Genomic DNA, 19,038 nt, shown 5'->3' with positions numbered 1-19,038 from the left:
ACACACACAGACTCACTGGCGCCCCCTTGCCGCTCTATAGTGAATAACACCATCTCTATTTACACTGGACAGTTGATTACACACTCAGAACATATCAACTGTACATAACAGTGCTCTTTACAGTTTAATCAAAAAGCTATAGATGTTTATTGTGAGATTTCACTGTGTGTATTTACAAACATACAAGTTTGGAATCACTATTAAATGTGTATGTTTTTGAAGGAAAATTATCATTTTATTCACCAAGGATGCTTTAAATTAACCTAGACTAGAGAAATGACTGCTAAAAATGTGGCTTTACCATGATTAAAAACTGAATTTTAAATAATAATAATAAAAAAAGATAAAACAGTACTTCAAACAGTAATAATTTACAATATTTCTAATGGTTTTGACAGTATTGTTTTTGATAAATGTAAGGTATATATAAATATATTATACATGGTTTGGAGGGTTACTTTTGAAAATTATTCCACTACAGATTACAGAATACATGCTGTAAAATGTCATTTGTAACGTATTCCGTTAGATTACTCTAGGTCAGTAACGTATTCTAAATACCTTGGATTACTTCTTCAGCACTGGTAGATTTTTTCACTTGTTTTGAATATAAAAACTCTGTCAGTACAGTAAGACAAAATACACATGTTAAAAATACATTCTCTGAAAAACCTAAATATCTTATGCAGTGTTGTTTCTAAAACAAGATTAATCAAATTGATCTTGTTTTAAAGATTTTTAGATATTTTTACAGGAAAACATTACAAAAATTATTATCAAGAATATGACTTTTGCCCTAATATCAAAGGTCTTACTAGAAAAAATAAATTATGATCTAACGTGAATATTCATGATAAAAAAAAATATATATATGATCGTGCCTCGTAACATGTGCATGTAAAATGGCTAGAAATAGCATTTTAGCTTAGCGTAAAGCTGACAATTTACACAAGGTTTATTTCTATTTCTTCTGCTCCAAACTTACTTCAAACTTACTTCTCTGTCTGCTCGTATGAATGTAACACATCATAAGAAAGTGTTTCACCGCTGTTCAAATGCACTTTGGATCGCATCATTTATATGTATAAATGTTTTCCATCTGAAAGGACTAAATATTAAATGAAACAAATGACAATAAAATGCAAAGTAATCTCTTCAGTAATTAAAATACTTTTTGAATGTAACTGTATTCTAAATACCAATGATTTAAATTGTAACTGTAGTGGAATACAGTTACTTATATTTTGTATTGTAAATACGTATTCCCATTACATGTATTTCGTTATTCCCCAACATTGTATATATATATATATATATATATACACACACACACACACACAAGCACTTTATGACAAACAATATGGTCCTGATAAAGTGCCCGAAGTGGTCTTCTGCTGTTGAAGCCCATCCACCTCAAGGTTCGATGTGACATTCTGAGATGATATTCTTCTCACCACAATTGTACAGAGCTGTTATCTGAGTTACCGTAGACTTTGTCAGTTCGAACTAATCTGGCCATTCTCTGTTGACCTCTCTCATCAACAAGGCATTTCCATCCGCAGAACTGCTGCTCACTGGATGTTTTTTTTTTTTTTTTTGGCATCATTCGGAGTAAATTCTAGAGACTGTTGTGTGTGAAAATCCCAGGAGATCAGCAGTTACAGAAATACTCAAACCAGCCCATCTGGCACCAACAATCATGCCACGCTCCAAATCACTGAGATCAAATTTTCTTCCCCATTCTGATGGTTGATGTGAACATTAACTGAAGCTCCTGACAAGTATCTTAATGATTTTATGCATTGCACTGCTGCCACACGATTGGCTGATTAGATAATTGCAGAATAAGTAGGTGTACAGGTGTACCTAATGTATACAGTATATAGTATTGTGTGTCTTCAATAAAATCACAAAAAAATATCTAGAACTTTATTTCATATATATATATATATATATATATATATATATATATATATATATATATATATATAGTATATATACATTGGCAGCCCAAAGTTTGGAATAATGTACAGATTTTGCTCTAATGGAAATAAATTGGTACTTTTATTCACCAAAGTGGCATTTAACTGATCACAATGTATAGACAGGACATTAATAACATGAAAAATTACAATTTGAAAAAAATATTCTACTTAAACTACTTCAAAGAGTTCTCATCAAAAAATCCTCCACGTGCAGCAATGACAGCTTTGCAGATTCTTGGCATTCTAGCTGTCAGTTTGTCCAGATACTCAGGTGACATTTCACCCCACACTTCCTGTAGCACTTGCCATAGATGTGTCTGTCTTGTCGGGCACTTCTCAAGCACCTTACAGTCTAGCTGATCCCACAGAAGCTCAATGGAGTCAAAATCCATAACACTCTTTTCCAATTATCTGTTGTCCAATGTCTGTGTTTCTTTGCCCACTCTAACCTTTTCTTTTTGATTTTGTTTCAAAAGTGGCTTTTTCTTTGCAATTCTTCCCATAAGGCCTGCACCCCTGAGTCTTCTCTTTACTTATGTACATGAAACTGGTGTTGAGCGGGTAGAATTCAATGAAGCTGTCAGCTGAGGACATGTGAGGCCTCTATTTCTCAAACTAGAGACTCTGATGTACTTATCCTCTTGTTTATTTGTACATCTGGTCTTCCACATCTCTTTCTGTCCTTGTTAGAGCCAGTTGTCCTTTGTCTTTGAAGACTGTAGTGTACACCTTTGTATGAAATCTTCATTTTTTTTTTTTTTGGCAGTTTCAAGCATTGTATAGCCTTCATTCCTCAAAACAATGATTGACTGATGAGTTTCTTTTTTTTGCCATTTTTTACCTAATATTGACCTTAAGACATGCCAGTCTATTGCATACTCTGGCAACTTAAAAAAACAAAACAAAACAAAAAACACACAAAGACAATGGGCACATTCAGCCCCGACAAAACGTAGCAAAATGTTTATTTAAACGGAAACGTTGGTGGGTTGAACACCCTGTTGTGTTACGCAAGCGTTGCAACTATGGCAGCTGACAAGGCCATTCTTTGTGTTCTTTTTGAAGAATTTTCGGAGCCTGATGAAATCGGTTTAAATACGTTTTTAATACTACAGAATATGCTTGATGTTACAGTCACTGCCCTTGCCCTCCAGAAAGAACATCCCAATGGAGTAAAGGGATGTGTGGAAGCTGTTGCTAATTTTGGTGATCCAACATTTGCCTCGCATTTCAGGACGACAAGGCAAACATTCCTAATAATGTCTTCAATTGTTGCATACACTACACTACGCTGCGCTGCGCTGCGCTGCGCTGCGCTGCGCTGGACACTGCAATTTGCTTTTGTAAAGGACTTTAGTTGGATCCATTGTGTGCACTACCTTTTTAAAACGGCGGGGTTTATATACACGTCGCTGCTGATTGGGTAACACCTCTGACACACCCACCAAACATTAGAAAACATAACTCAAAGCCCGTTGCACACCGTTTAGAGGAGACATGTCGTTCTAACCGTAGCACCGTTTTGAGATTGAACGTGCCCAATGTTAAGCTTCATTTAATGAACGAAATAGCTTTCAGCTGTGTTTGATATAATGGCAAGTGATTTTCTAGTACCAAATTTAGCAGTTTAGCATGATTACTCAAGGATAAGGTGTTGGAGTGATGGCTGCTGGAAATGGGGCCTGTCTAGCTTTGATCAAAAATGACTTTTTTAAAATAGTGATGGTGCTGTTTTTTACATCAGTAATGTCCTGACTATACTTTGTAATCCGTTGAATGCCACTTTGGTGAATTAAAGTACCAATTTCCTTCCGAAACAGCAAAATCTGTACATTATTCCAAACTTTTGGCCACCAGTGTGTGTGTGTGTGTGTGTGTATATATATATATATATATATATATATATATATATACACACACACATACAGAGAGAGAGAATAATTGTAAGAAAATTCTATTTTTTAAATGGAGCTTTTTTAACCTTCTAAATGATTTAAATAATAATAATAATTTTATCAGGCTTTAAAGGTCACTATCAAGCAATTAGTTTTTGTATAGGACTTTTGTTATTTAAGTTTCTCTTATACATGCCACAGTAGTAAATCTTTGGGTCACCCTGGGCTTTTCAGAGATACCAAATGTTTGGGAGTTTGGCCATGACAACTTCCTCTCCTTGATCTATAGAAATGTATAACATTACAATTCAGCACATCAAATCACATATGAAGCAATAATAGAGAAAAAAAGAAAAAAAAGATTTATGAATCTCCAGAGGTTATAGTAAGATGACATCATAATAGAGTGTAATGTAAAACAATGGGATATGTATAATGACAGAGCAGGCTGCGCATATATATATATATATATATATATATATATATATATATACAGGTGCATCTCAATAAATTAGAATGTCGTGGAAAAGTTCATTTATTTCAGTAATTCAACTCAAATTGTGTAACTCGTGTATTAAATAAATTCAATGCACACAGACTGAAGTAGTTTAAGTCTTTGGTTCTTTTAATTGTGATGATTTTGGCTCACATTTAACAAAAACCCACCAATTCACTATCTCAACAAATTAGAATATGGTGACATGCCAATCAGCTAATCAACTCAAAACACCTGCAAAGGTTTCCTGAGCCTTCAAAATGGTCTCTCAGTTTGGTTCACTAGGTTACACAATCATGGGGAAGACTGCTGATTTGACAGTTGTCCAGAAGACAATCATTGACACCCTTCACAAGGAGGGTAAGCCACAAACATTCATTGCCAAAGAAGCTGGCTGTTCACAGAGTGCTGTATCCAAGCATGTTAACAGAAAGTTGAGTGGAAGGAAAAAGTGTGGAAGAAAAAGATGCACAACCAACCGAGAGAACCGCAGCCTTATGAGGATTGTCAAGCAAAATCGATTCAAGAATTTGGGTGAACTTCACAAGGAATGGACTGAGGCTGGGGTCAAGGCATCAAGAGCCACCACACACAGACATGTCAAGGAATTTGGCTACAGTTGTCGTATTCCTCTTGTTAAGCCACTCCTGAACCACAGACAACGTCAGAGGCGTCTTACCTGGGCTAAGGAGAAGAAGAACTGGACTGTTGCCCAGTGGTCCAAAGTCCTCTTTTCAGATGAGAGCAAGTTTTGTATTTCATTTGGAAACCAAGGTCCTAGAGTCTGGAGGAAGGGTGGAGAAGCTCATAGCCCAAGTTGCTTGAAGTCCAGTGTTAAGTTTCCACAGTCTGTGATGATTTGGGGTGCAATGTCATCTGCTGGTGTTGGTCCATTGTGTTTTTTGAAAACCAAAGTCACTGCACCCGTTTACCAAGAAATGTTGGAGCACTTCATGCTTCCTTCTGCTGACCAGCTTTTTAAAGACGCTGATTTCATTTTCCAGCAGGATTTGGCACCTGCCCACACTGCCAAAAGCACCAAAAGTTGGTTAAATGACCATGGTGTTGGTGTGCTTGACTGGCCAGCAAACTCACCAGACCTGAACCCCATAGAGAATCTATGGGGTATTGTCAAGAGGAAAATGAGAAACAAGAGACCAAAAAATGCAGATGAGCTGAAGGCCACTGTCAAAGAAACCTGGGCTTCCATACCACCTCAGCAGTGCCACAAACTGATCACCTCCATGCCACGCTGAATTGAGGCAGTAATTAAAGCATAAGGAGCCCCTACCAAGTATTGAGTACATATACAGTAAATGAACATACTTTCCAGAAGGCCAACAATTCACTAAAAATGTTTTTTTTTTTTTATTGGTCTTATGATGTATTCTAATTTGTTGAGAGAGTGAATTGGTGGGTTTTTGTTAAATGTGAGCCAAAATCATCACAATTAAAAGAACCAAAGACTTAAACTACTTCAGTCTGTGTGCATTGAATTTATTTAATACACGAGTTTCACAATTTGAGTTGAATTACTGAAATAAATGAACTTTTCCACGACATTCTAATTTATTGAGATGCACCTGTGTATATATATATATATATCAGTTCCCACTTTAAATATACAGTATAAGATATAAAAACTGTCAGCACTTTCAAAGCTCTTTGTTTTTTATTGTGGTTGGCATGAATGCAATTTAATGATAATTGAGAGACATACTTCAAAAGCATGTATCATATTTGATACACACATTTTAACGTAATTTTTCAGTAAATGTATACAATTTTAACCAAGCACAAGTTGCTTCAATTCAGCAAAAACTCATTTTGTAATATCATTAACAATGTAAACATTATTGTTACTTATATTTTATTAAAATCAGCAAAGTTTTCACAACAAGAAGACATCAAAGTATGAAGGCAGGCTTTTAAGAAATTATATTACTTTTACCTCCAGAAGAGCACAGAAACTTTCACGAGTGGGCAGTAGACATCTAGTGCATTGCATACAATAGGGTTTTCAGCAAAGAATTGATGTTGGTGATGTATAGGCTTTATAAAATCATGTATCAAATATGATTCACACAGCTTTATAGGGTTAATTGTTTTAGGTGGTCTTTTGCTTACACTGGGGTCATTTTTAAATGTTCACATCAAATTAATGTACAGTATGTTCAAAGACATTACATATGTCCTTTTGCAATACACAAAAAAAGGATATATACATAAAAACACAAAAACTTTATTGTAACTTCACAAGTCTCTTGACCACTACAAAACTGTGAAATGGCTCTGAAATATTAATTAGTAAATTAATACAAATGCTGCAAATAAAGAACACAAGCTGTTTAAATTACTGTATTTATGCTAAACAATCCCTTTTAAAACTGAAGGTTTCAGGCACAGTCATGAATGCCGCTGCCAGCTGAACAGTTCCAGTGCTCGTCATCCACTGGCTCATGCATCTGCCTGCACTGCGGATCCCCAGACGGAGCTTCAGTAAAAGAGCTCTTAGAGAAGTTCACCCACTCCCCACTGACGTTAACACCATGCACCTGGCAAAGTTCAGCAGCCAGTGTATCTTTAAGAAAAAGTAGGCGTGCCAGTCTCTGAAGAGGGTAGCGGCAGTTTCGGCTGCTGTATCCATGGCTGAAGACCAGGAGCAGGTCTCTCCTGCTGGTAAGTAGGTGTCTGTGAAGGGCACAGACCTGCATGAAGTCCAGTTTCTGAGATAGACGGAGGAGCCGAACTGAGTTGCGCTCCGTATATGCCCTGCTCACTGCCAAAGCCAGCTGAACAGCCGGAGAGCTACGTATTCGCTCTGGCAGCTCAAGTGCATGTTGCGTTGCATGAAATGAACCTAGCAGCAAGAAAAAAACAGATCTGATACTTTAGACTGTAGAAAGTTATACCTAAGCTTAAGCAATAAGCCACTAAAGTTTGTGCATTACAGTGATTTTACCACATGCAAAAGGTCTTCTAAGACAACACCAAGCAGTGTTTAAAGCCCCTTTAAAATCACTGTAACGCACTGACTCGACTGGGTTTTTGCTTTTATAAAACAGCAGCAGCATCAATATGATAAAAAGCACCAATGTTATTGTCAACAATAATCAGAATAAACAATTCTTCCTCCAAGTAATATACAGTAGTTCAGGGGTTTTCAAACTTTTTGATGCCAAGGACCCCCAAATATGATTCCTTTTGTACTGTGGGAGAAAAACAATAAAATACTTATGAAATTATAAAGACAACATGTTGTTGGCAAAATTAAATTCAATATGAAAAAAATATGAAAAAATTATTAAAATACTATCTGGAAAATATTAGCTTTTTTATAAGGTTGACAGTGTATCTTTCACCCACCCACTATTACTATTACAGTATTAGATGTATAAACAAAGAATTTATTTTTTAATTTTTATTTAAAAATCCAAAATTTCTCTGAGAAATTGTCTGCGAAATCCCTAGTGGCCCTAAAACCACTGATATAGTTCTTTATCCTAAAAGTTAAAGGTTTAGCAAAGCTTTGCAAGCACTGCAACTACTAAGACTGTCAAATTTAATTTGAAATTCAAATTTAAGATAAAAATGCACATTCAAATGCAAACACTGTGCATTTGAATTTTAAATGCATGTCAGTCACTGACTCAAATGGAGGTCTTGCATCTTGCTCTCTTATCAGCATCTCGCAATGGGTTTTACAGTAAAACACTGCGTCAGGAAAGGACTTCAATTTGGAATAGCACTTCGAGATGCCCGTGCACGTTATGTTGTATTGTGGCACAGGTACAGTATAATACATTAAAGTTGCACTTAGTAATTTTTTGAATATGTCGTCTCGGACTTAAACTGACACCTAGCGGTGTGGATGCAACGTCATTCAAACACTGTCGTTTTCAGCTACCAATGCCACTGCAGAAATTCTCTATTCACAGTCAGCCATGATTAGTTTAATCCATAAGTGAAAGTGTCCAATAACAAGATGGTTACTGAGATAAAGCCAGTAGTATTCATCTGGCCATGTGATCTCAACATGGCAGCCCCCTCTCCATGCAGAACAAAACTGTTTTTTTTTTTTTTTTTACTTTTTAAATGAGGAAAACATGAATGAGTCCAATTTTAACAACACTAAGTTAATGTAGAACTGTCTATTGAAGGGTTTTTTAATTTTATTTAATATTTGAGAATATGAACTGTCTAAATCAGTGGTTCCCAACCCTGTTCATGGAGGGGGGGGACCTCCCCCAACATTACACATTTTTGATTATCTCCGAAATCAAACACACTTGATTCAACTCATCAGCTCATTAGTGGGACTCCAAGACTTGAATTGGGTGTGTCAGATAAGGAAAATATAAAAAAATATGCCGTGTTGGGAACCACTAGTCTAAATCTTTTGATTTTAAAATTTTAAGAACTTTAGTTTAAAATGGAATGCACTTTTGTTAACAGCCAGGTATGTTCTTTGCAATAATCAAAATAAAACTGTACTGTTTGGTTTAAAATAGGGCTGCCGATTTAATGTGTTAATTTCGTGTGATTAATTATATAAAAAAAAAAAATAACGAAAATTAAAAATTTTATTTTTCTACCATTGGAGCAATACTGACTTTAAGTTCTTGTAATTTTGTGTTTTTGCAAGCTGCGTCAGCAGAGGGCAGTCAGCACGCATAAACAAATCTCACAAGCAGCGCAGCTACAGAATGAGAGCCAGGGTGCGTTGACAGCTGGACAAAGCGCAATAGAATGCAGGTGCATTGAGAGGCAATTTTCATAGTTCTGTCATTTAAGATGCTGAAAACAAGCTCCAAAAGTGTCCATCTGATGCATACATACAGGCGTATGTTTATATATATATATACAGTATATACACTAATTATATATATATATATATATATATATATATATATATATATATATATATATATATATATATATATATATATATAGTGGCAAGAAAAAGTATATGAAACCTTTGGAATTAGCTGGTTTTCTGCATTAATTTGTCATAATGTGTTCTCATCTTCAAAGTCACAAGTTTAGAAAAACACAATGGTGCTTAAGCTAACAACACACAAACAATTATAATCTTTCATGTCTTTATTATACACATCCCATTAAACACTCACAGTGCTGTGGAAAAAGTGAATCCTTGGATTTAATTACTGGTCGATCCTCCTTTGGAACCAATAACATCAACCAAGCATTTCCGGTAGCTGCAGATTAGATCTACATAATGTTCAGAAGGAATTTTGGACCATTCTTCCTTACAGAACTGTTTCAGCTCAGCCATATTCTTAGTTTGAGTGCTTTTTATAAGTAGCTCTAACCCACATCTCCAATCTCGTTTCATTAATTGGATGCCAGGTTTGCCAACTCCTGATTCTAATTAGCTTTTGTTGAGTCATTAGCTAGGGGTTCACATACTTTTTCCAGCCAACACTGTGAATGTTTGAATGATGTATTCAGTACAATAATTTGTGCATTGTTAGTTAAAAAAAAAATTGTGCTTGTTCATTATTGTAACTTAGATGAAGATCAAACCAGATTTTAAGACAAATTTATACATAAATGCAGGTAATTCTAAAGGGTTCACATACTTTTTCTTGCCAGTATATATATATATATATATATATATATATATACACACACACATACATACACACACTGTATATAATTATTTGAATTATTATGCATGTTGAATTCTCTTTATTCCGGGGCCTTTCTCAGCAAATTTTATATATGCAATTAATTGCGATTAATTAAATGGCATATCATGTAATTAATTGTAATTAATTTTAATCGATTGACAGCCCTAATTGTAATATTCCTTGTGCCCTCGTGAACTTAGGAGAAAATGTCGATTTCAAAATCTGGTTGAGCACTAATGTATAATAACTTTTTCCCCCCAAACTGAAATAATGTCTATAAAATGTGAATATAATGAAAATTTTGGTAATATCTAAGTGAAAAATTCAAATAGAGTTCCTCAGCCCTGTTAACAACCCTAGTAACAATGGTCAGTAAACTGATACTAAATACTCTGCAGCACTGACAGCTGTTGCAGAATTCCAGGGCACCAGAGTGACATTTAAAATACGGACCAAGGGGTACGATTTGGCGGTGCAGGCAAAGAGTCGCTATAATAACGTATGGTTATGACAGTGTGTTGAGCATCCACTCACCCAGGTTATACAGCAGATTCAGGGCCTGGAACTCCTCTTGATGCTGGTGCTTTCCCTCTTTGTAGCACTCCAGCAGCCAGCTCAAGCTTTCCTGCAAGTGAGTGTCATTGATACGTGGGTCGTAGTGCTGAAGTGGCTGTCCACAGAGCCTGTAGGAGGCATAGAGGAGGAAACGCACACTTTTCTCCAGCACGGCTACACATTCCGGCCCAGACACACGCTGGATAATCATGTCCTGTCGAACGCTACGCAGACGGTCAAACACAAAGCTGTAGACCTGTGGGACATAAAGACATAAACAGGAAAGGTTTGTACACTGCACCAAGGGCTAAAACTCAACGGTTGCTTGTTTAGGCAACGTTTTTGAGATATGCATAGCTAGGATTTATTACTTTTACGAAAGTTTGCTAAATTCAACATGTAACTATGCTCGTTTTTACCCATCATACTACTTTAATATGATGTATTTCTGAGTGAAACTCAATATTAAAAAAAATAATAAAAATGCAGGACGGGAGTTGATTTTAACCATTGGGAATTGACTGGATCATGAAAAGTGAGTATTGCATACCAGAATGGAGCCAGGAGGATGGAGGAGATGGGTTGAAAAGAGGGTAATTTCATGTCAAATCAACCAAATTTCAGAAACTTCCGTGGCTGAAATGTTTTATTTCGTTAATACTTTTTCTGAAGAAAGATTTCTGGACTCTCAAAAATTGAGATATTGACCTACATTTCTAGTTTCAACATTATTTGTACTTCAGACCATTGTTTTATTGGACAAGAAAAACCAGCTTCATACCATGTGATTCACATTTGAGCCACCATCGAAAATGGGTAAAATTTTACAATTTACCGATGGAGCCACATTAAGAGCTCCATATCTCTGGGATTTCAACACATAGGGCTTTAAGAAACCAAACTAAAAGTTTGTTCTGAACCAGAATCTAAAAGTATATTAAGATATATTTAATACTTCTGGAGTTATAGACACTCCATCTTAGGAAAAATGACACAAAAAGTGCATTTTTCCTCACACCATTGGCATATAATGCAACAAGTGATGCTGAAGTCAACTGATTTTAGTAATATACCTTCCTATCGCTGTGTAAAAATAATGATGCTACCACCTTTCTAAGATAATTTTTTTTTACCTATAGTTTTGCTACAAAATCATAGGTGAAAATTGTCATTTTGACCCCCCTCTACAAAATAATGGAGTACTCAGTCAAAATTGATTTAATAGCATTTAATAATTTGGCTTTCATAATCATTTATGTTTATCTTTCACTAGTAAAAGAAAAAATATCAAAAACAAAATTTCAAGCCGGGGACCTCTGGTTGAGTTGACGTGGAATGACCCAAAAGGGATTTGTGATATCAGCCAAAAAGAAAAATCATTTCAGAAGTGGAGCAAGTGATTACATTTTGATAAAAGATTAGGATGACAATTTTTTTTTTTTATTTGGAATAACATGCACAAATTACTTTAAGGTAAGTCACTGAATCAGACAAAAATTTCCTGATGTATAGTTATGCATTCAGACTTCGTAAGAAGCATGACCATATTTCCATACCTCAGTCCATGGCTGAAATATAGAGGAAGCTGCAACAGCATCGACTAGATAACACACAGTTTTTAAAAGCACGGATGGTGGCCGAAGGTCACTGGATCGCGTGGAGTCTTTTCCTGCAGCAGGCCGCGAGTATTCTTTGACAGCACGCGAGACATCAGCACGCGGTATGCGATCACGCTCTGTGTCGGCCACCATCTCAAATCGGTGCAGTCTATTCTGTGCCTCTCGCTGGCGTAACTCGTAGGCAGGGCACATTGTCATACAGATGCCATGGGGCACTGAGTCTTCGGCTTTCTGCTCAGCTGCCCTGTCCCTGTTCAGTCGACCCTGCTCCTTATGCCTGTGTCCTCTGCCCCTCCTAGAATGAGGCCACCTAAACATTAGAAAAGATGGGAAACAAGCAAATAAATGTCTTTTGTTGTGTGATGACACACTTGGTCAGGACGTTATGAAGTTGCTGAAGCAGATACAGCAGAACTGACACTCCATTGTAATACATGCAGTACTGTGCAAAGGTTTTAGGCACTTGTGAAAAACTTTGCATAGTGAGGATGTCTTCAAAAATAATGCCATAAATAGTTTTCAATTATCAATTAGCATCATACAAAGTCCAGTAATCATAAAGCTATATCAATAGTTTTTCTTGGTCGTTAGCAGAGAGGATGTCCCAAGCTTCTTGCAAAACTTGTCACAGGTTTTCTATCTATTTAGGCTGTCTCAGTTGCTTCTGTCTCTTCTGTACTCCCAGAGTGATTCAGTGATGTTGAGATCCAGGCTCTGTGGAGGCCATATCACTTGTTGTAGGCTCATTGTTCTTCTATTCAATTGTATTTGCATAGGGAATGTTGAAATCTAAAATTGATATTTCCTACTGACACACTAAAAGACAAATATATAAAATAACCATCTTAAGACTAGTGCCCGACTGATATATCTTAAAACTTTTTTTAGAACATATATTGCAGAAAACAATGCTTTAGAATTGGTCATTACGTAGTTTGTCCAGCAGAGCGTGCTCCGACTCCATTGTTTACAGAGCTGAGCTGACGGTGGCTCTGCAGACAGGGCGGAGTTAAGCGGTGTCTTTGCAGTACGTTGCTAACTAGTTTGTGAAATACATACTGGAAAGTTAAACAATGATCTCATCATTTTCCCTTTTCAATATAACTAATATAACATTAACCTTGTCCCTGACAACCATGTCATTCATGTATGTTTGCTGTTAGCCAGCTATAATTTGTCAGTGCAGTCAGTAATGTAGCAGATTGAAAGGTAAACATCAGAGCATCTTTTTGCAGCTCAGCAGACAACGGTGTGGTGGTGGATTGTGTCTGTTGAGTGTTGATTTCACGCTATGTTATTACCTAGTTGATGAGACACAATGCTGGAAAGTAAATAAACAACGTCCGTCTTTTACTCTCCGTGACAACGAGCTTATAGCTAACCACGTAGCTGCTTTCACTGCTTGTCAGCTGAGTGGAAGCTAATGTGTAAACATGTATTCACTAAACTGTTTTGTTCAGGATTCACAGTTTGGTACCCCCTTCAACCGAACAATTCCAGTCGTGTCATTTATTAAATGTAATATTTAAAAGTCTGGTTTTCCACCGTTGAAAGTTTCCCCTGAACTTGTATAGCAGAATACGGTGCAACATCGCTGCCGCTGTTTAATTCTTGTCTCGGCAGTATTAAAATAGCCAGCATTTGACTGATACTAAACAGTATTGATGTTTATTTAGCTATTTGTTTTATTTTTATTTATTCTTTATTTTAATGGTCAGCATTTGACTGTTACTAAACAGTACTGATGTTTATTTAGCTATTTATTTTATTTGTATTTATTCTTTATTTTAATGGTCAGCATTTGACTGATACTAAACGGTACTGATGTTTATTTAGCTATTTATTTTATTTTTATTTATTCTTTATTTAAATGGTCAGCATTTGACTGATACTAAACAGTACTGATGTTTATTTAGCTATTTATTTTATTTTTATTTATTCTTTATTTTAATGGTCAGATTTGACTGATACTAAATAGTACTGATGTTTATTTAGCTATTTATTTTATTTGTATTTATTATTTATTTTAATGGTCAGCATTTGACTGATACTAAACAGCACTGATGTTTATTTAGCTATTTATTGTATTTTTATTTATTATTTATTTTAATGGTCAGCATTTGACATACTAAACAGTACTGATGTTTATTTAGCTATTTATTTTATTTTTATTTATTCTTTATTTTAATGGTCAGCATTTGACTGATACTAAACAGCACTGATGTTTATTTAGCTATTTATTGTATTTTTATTTATTCTTTATTTAAATCAAATCAAATCACTTTTATTGTCACACACCCATATACACAAGTGCAATAGAGTGTGAAATTCTTGGGTGCAGTTCCGAGCAACATAACAGTCATGACAGTGATGAGACAATTTACAATAAACATCAGATTTACAACACAGTTTAAAATCTAATATACACATAATTACACACAACACAATATACAAAGAACAACATACAATGTATAGTATACAATACACACAATATAGAATATACATTATACAATAAAAAAAAGTATATATATAGTATATATAGAATGTACAGTAGGTTGTATTGAACTGTATTGACATTCAGGCTGTCGGTTGATAGTAAGTTGTTAAGAGAGAAAATGGTCAGCATTTGACTGATACTAAACAGTACTGATGTTTATTTAGCTATTTATTTTATTATTTATTTAATGGTCAGCATTTGACTGATACTAAACAGTACTGATGTTTATTTAGCTATTTATTTTGTTTTTATTTATTCTTTATTTTCTCAGTGTACATTTCTAGAATTTGTTGACAATGTATTATAATAATAATGTCAAATATTCTTTGATAAAAATATTACGAAAGCAGCCTTTTGAGTACCTTTGCATAGTCATATCGGTAGAGGTGTGAATCTTCACTGGCCTCGCGATTCGATTACAATTCAAAGGGTAACGATTCGATTATAAAACGATTCATCTTGTCCTTCAATTTCTTTTTTCAGTTTCTACAGAATTTATTTTTTACTCTATTTTTTCCCTTTCAGCTTTTTATTTAACATCTGTTTTAGAAAATCAGAACGAGTCATATTACATAAACTGACCTTTTACATTCAGTATGAGCTGTGAACAAAACATGGAACATCCACAAGATTAAATAAATGGTTCTATAGTTTAAAAGAGTTCACAGTTTTTCAGTTTCTTTCTTTAGAACCTTATAAAAAATCTCTTAAAAGCACAAAAAAAAATATTGGTTCTCCATCAAAACACACTGAATACTATTACTTCAAATGATTATATTATTATTATTTTTAAGCATTGTAAATAATTTAATAGTATTTAATTATTATTTAAAATTAATCTATGCCATGCTAGTCGTTTAAATTTTTAACCACATCTGGAAGTTGCTGGTCCAGGATGAGAGAGATATCTGCTTCTATGAGAGTGCAGCTGTCAGCTTCTCCTCTCCTCACCTGCACAGGTGATAGTAAAGCGGTTTAAATAGCACAGTTGTTGCTTCAGAAATGTATAAAGCGTCTCGTATGCACTGTTCCATCTGTTTGCTCTGCGAGTAGAAGATCGCACGACCCTGTTGCAAAAGCTACGATGAATGTCAAACCTTTATCATCAGGTGTGCGCACTGTCCTGACAAGCGAGTGACCGGCAATACAGCAAAAGCCGATGAAATGGAGAGCGCGCAAGAGTAGAGAAAGGCATCGAAATAATAATAATAATAATAATAATAATAATAATAATAATAATAATGAAATGAAAACATCACCGATTCTGATTCTTTTGAGTGTATATATCATTTTATCTGCTACCTCTAAATTGTTTAAACACACACCATTCTTTATTATTAGGGTGTTGTCAGCTAAAGTAGGCCATCAGGTCGAATGGGCCAGATAAGGTTGGAGTTTCAATATCCAATCAGTGCAAACTATTTACTTGACCTGTTTCAACTGATTTCATTGGTCTGAAGTTAGCAGGGCAAATCATCTTACAGAGAGGCTGGATGGGAAACATATATTTCCCTGGCATGCTAACTGCACATTTAAATGTATAAGCTTTATATATTCATAAGCAACTATTGAACATCTAAATGTAAGGGGTCATTAATTATGTCTTGATGGTCTCTGTAAAAATAAATAAAAGAAAAATAGCAAAACAACCTAATTATTTGATGAAAAAGACTATTTATTTGCTGGCCCATTTTAGCGACTCCTTATCTGCTACAATTGACCGCTAAGTTTCACTTTATGATATAAAAGAAAGAGATATTCTGCCGGTTCCTTTCATTAAAAAGCGATTTTAGATTAGCTTAGCACTACTAGCTGTCATAACATTAGCCAAATCATGTAAAAACGAGGACTATTATTTATTTACTGTATCTTGGGAACATTCCAAGTGATTTCCGATTAAACTCTTAAGTGTTTAAAAATTGCGTAGTAAATAAACTCGCAATAATCAAAATAAAAACAAGTAACTGGAAGACTCACGCGCTATTCATGGCAGTTCCGGTCATTGATATGACGTCACTTGCCGCGAAGACATTTCCCATTGGTCGCCTGTTTCTTCTTCTTCTTCTTCTTCTCATTAACGGTGGTTCGCAAACTTGTAAGTGCATTTACCGCCATTTTCTGTTTGCATGGATCAGAGACGATATGCCCTTCCTCTCTACCTTCTCCTCCCCCACCCATATTTTATATGTCTTTGCCCCCACCCCCTTCAGATACACCAGGACCCCGGCTTCCACCGGCGCAGCGTTTTCAGCTTATTTGGTATACACACCAAAATCCCATCGGTCCCAAAGGAGGTCGAGAGAGGGTTGGATTAAGATTAAGACTTTCTAACAGGGTCTTTTGGTCGCCTGTTTTCTTAAAACAGTAAAAGCCTCGCACTCCATAAATAAAAACATGAATGCAAAATAATACAACATCAAACGATTAGGGAAATGCAAATATGTCAAAGGAAACGTAAAATTGAAAGATGATTTTTAACTCTATATTTCTTTAATCATTCATTTATTTTGTGTGTAGTTCCGTATTTATTTTTACTTGTAACATGCTAATGAGAGGATGGTATCGATAGTTTGACTGTGATGCTTGAACAGCTGTTGACATTCTCTCATTAGCATGTTGCGCGAAGAAAAAATAAATACGGAACAGCATACATAAAGAAATGAATGATTAAAGAAATAGAGAATTAAAAATCAACTTTCAATTTTGCATTTCCTTTGACATTTTTGCATTTCCCTAACCTTTTATCTGTTTTACAATGAATTATTTTTGCATTGATCGGTGCATTTATTTATTTGTACATCTCCTCGCACATCTAATTATTTATATAATTATTTTTGCATTAATATGCTGATTTATTTATTTGCGTATTTATCTATTGCAGGTTTCGTCTTTCATGTTTGAGGTTATCACAAATGTTGTTTTACACAAGCAAACAGTAGATGGAGATCTGCGCTCATGTCTCTACATCCACCAATGATCTTAAAGAACAATTAGACCACAAGAAAACACAAAAACAATGTATAGCCAATGAAAACATGTAGGCCCCCTTAACAGCAAGGCTTCTTCAAATCAGATTTTTTACAAACTGCATTAAATACATCTGATATCATTTCTAATATTTTATTTTTTTGAAAATGGTGTCATTAGTTCAAAGGACTAAATTAAATATTCTATGCAAAATTATGCATTTTGACAATTTACTTGTGTAGAATAGTTGAATAATGAAAGACCAATCAAATAACAGAACACCAGTCAACGAGATACATCTGAAAGGTAAACTTATGAATTAAATAAAGCACTATTAATATATGCTACATATGTCGATGCCTTTATTTTAATTTAAGGGATTGCCATAGTAATAGAATATGAATTCAGATTGAATGGTTCCACACAATTTAGGTTGATGAATAATAAGGTTTGAAATGTACATTTAATTCAAGAAATGATTAAATGATAACTCAATTAATTAATGATATGATTATATTAACAACAGCTTTAGATGTCTGTTGCACAGGCAACGAGCAACAGTGCTGTCAGAAGACCTTTGTGTAACACCACACCCATATATCTAATAGTTTCATGGTTTTTTCTAGTCAAAAAGGTGCAGGACACACCTGCTGGTATATATGGCTTTTCCCTAAAAACAGACTGTAAATGTGTTCATCTGCCAATAGCCTACTGTTTTTTTTTTTTTTCTTCAAATTGCAAATGGTGGACAAGACAATGGGTGCATCTCACAATAGATAGTGCATGTAAGTTTCATCTGTTTGGATTGGGGACTGTTTGTAAATTTGTTCCACAGGTGCTCATTTGGATTGAGGTCTGAGGCCTCATGCATCATGTATAAAACCTTCCGTAGTTTCCATACTGATAGTTTGCCTATGCACAAAATCTATAAAGCCCTGTATGCTCTCTGAAATGCTCCCCATTCCCTAAATTTGCATAGGTTTGTATGCACATTTTTGAACTGTTGGAATCACTCCAGCTCTTCCACTGAATCACCCAACAATGTTTGTTAAATTGCCATTGGTTATTATATCTTAAGTGCCGTGTTTCTCAAAGAATTTGTCTGCAGACAAGAAAGCAAGTTCCAAAAAAAAAAAACAAACAAAAAAAAACTGATGAGTTGAAAACAGTAGAAGTATGGCAAGCCATTTTAACATTAACAATGGAGATGTGGCAGTACACAGCTGCTTCAGAATACAAGTGTCCAGGTGTGGAAAAAAAAAACAAAACAAAAAAAAACTCTTCTATCTACGAAGTCTATCGCTACAACTAACTGGGTGGGTCGCGACCCCAAAATAAACTCGAGCACCCCTTAATTTCTGACTCTTATG

The 19,038-nt window shown here is 35.2% G+C and overlaps 1 protein-coding gene across 1 annotated transcript; it reads right to left on the bottom strand.

Annotated features, from left to right (window-relative positions):
• Positions 1-5,862: 5,862 nt before the first annotated feature.
• sac3d1 (SAC3 domain containing 1) lies at positions 5,863-16,710 on the bottom strand. The gene is made up of 4 exons (XM_051660580.1): positions 16,679-16,710; positions 12,142-12,514; positions 10,565-10,841; positions 5,863-7,236 (listed from the first exon to the last, which is right to left on the bottom strand). The coding sequence occupies exons 1-4, from the start codon at positions 16,702-16,704 to the stop codon at positions 6,773-6,775; spliced, it is 1,140 nt and encodes a 379-aa protein (XP_051516540.1). The 5' UTR covers positions 16,705-16,710; the 3' UTR covers positions 5,863-6,772.
• Between the last annotated feature and the right edge of the window lie 2,328 nt (positions 16,711-19,038).

Source organism: Myxocyprinus asiaticus, chromosome 28 (genome assembly GCF_019703515.2).
Source record: "Myxocyprinus asiaticus isolate MX2 ecotype Aquarium Trade chromosome 28, UBuf_Myxa_2, whole genome shotgun sequence".
Lineage (NCBI taxonomy): Eukaryota > Metazoa > Chordata > Actinopteri > Cypriniformes > Catostomidae > Myxocyprinus > Myxocyprinus asiaticus.
This window is presented reverse-complemented; position numbering and strand designations above follow the sequence as displayed.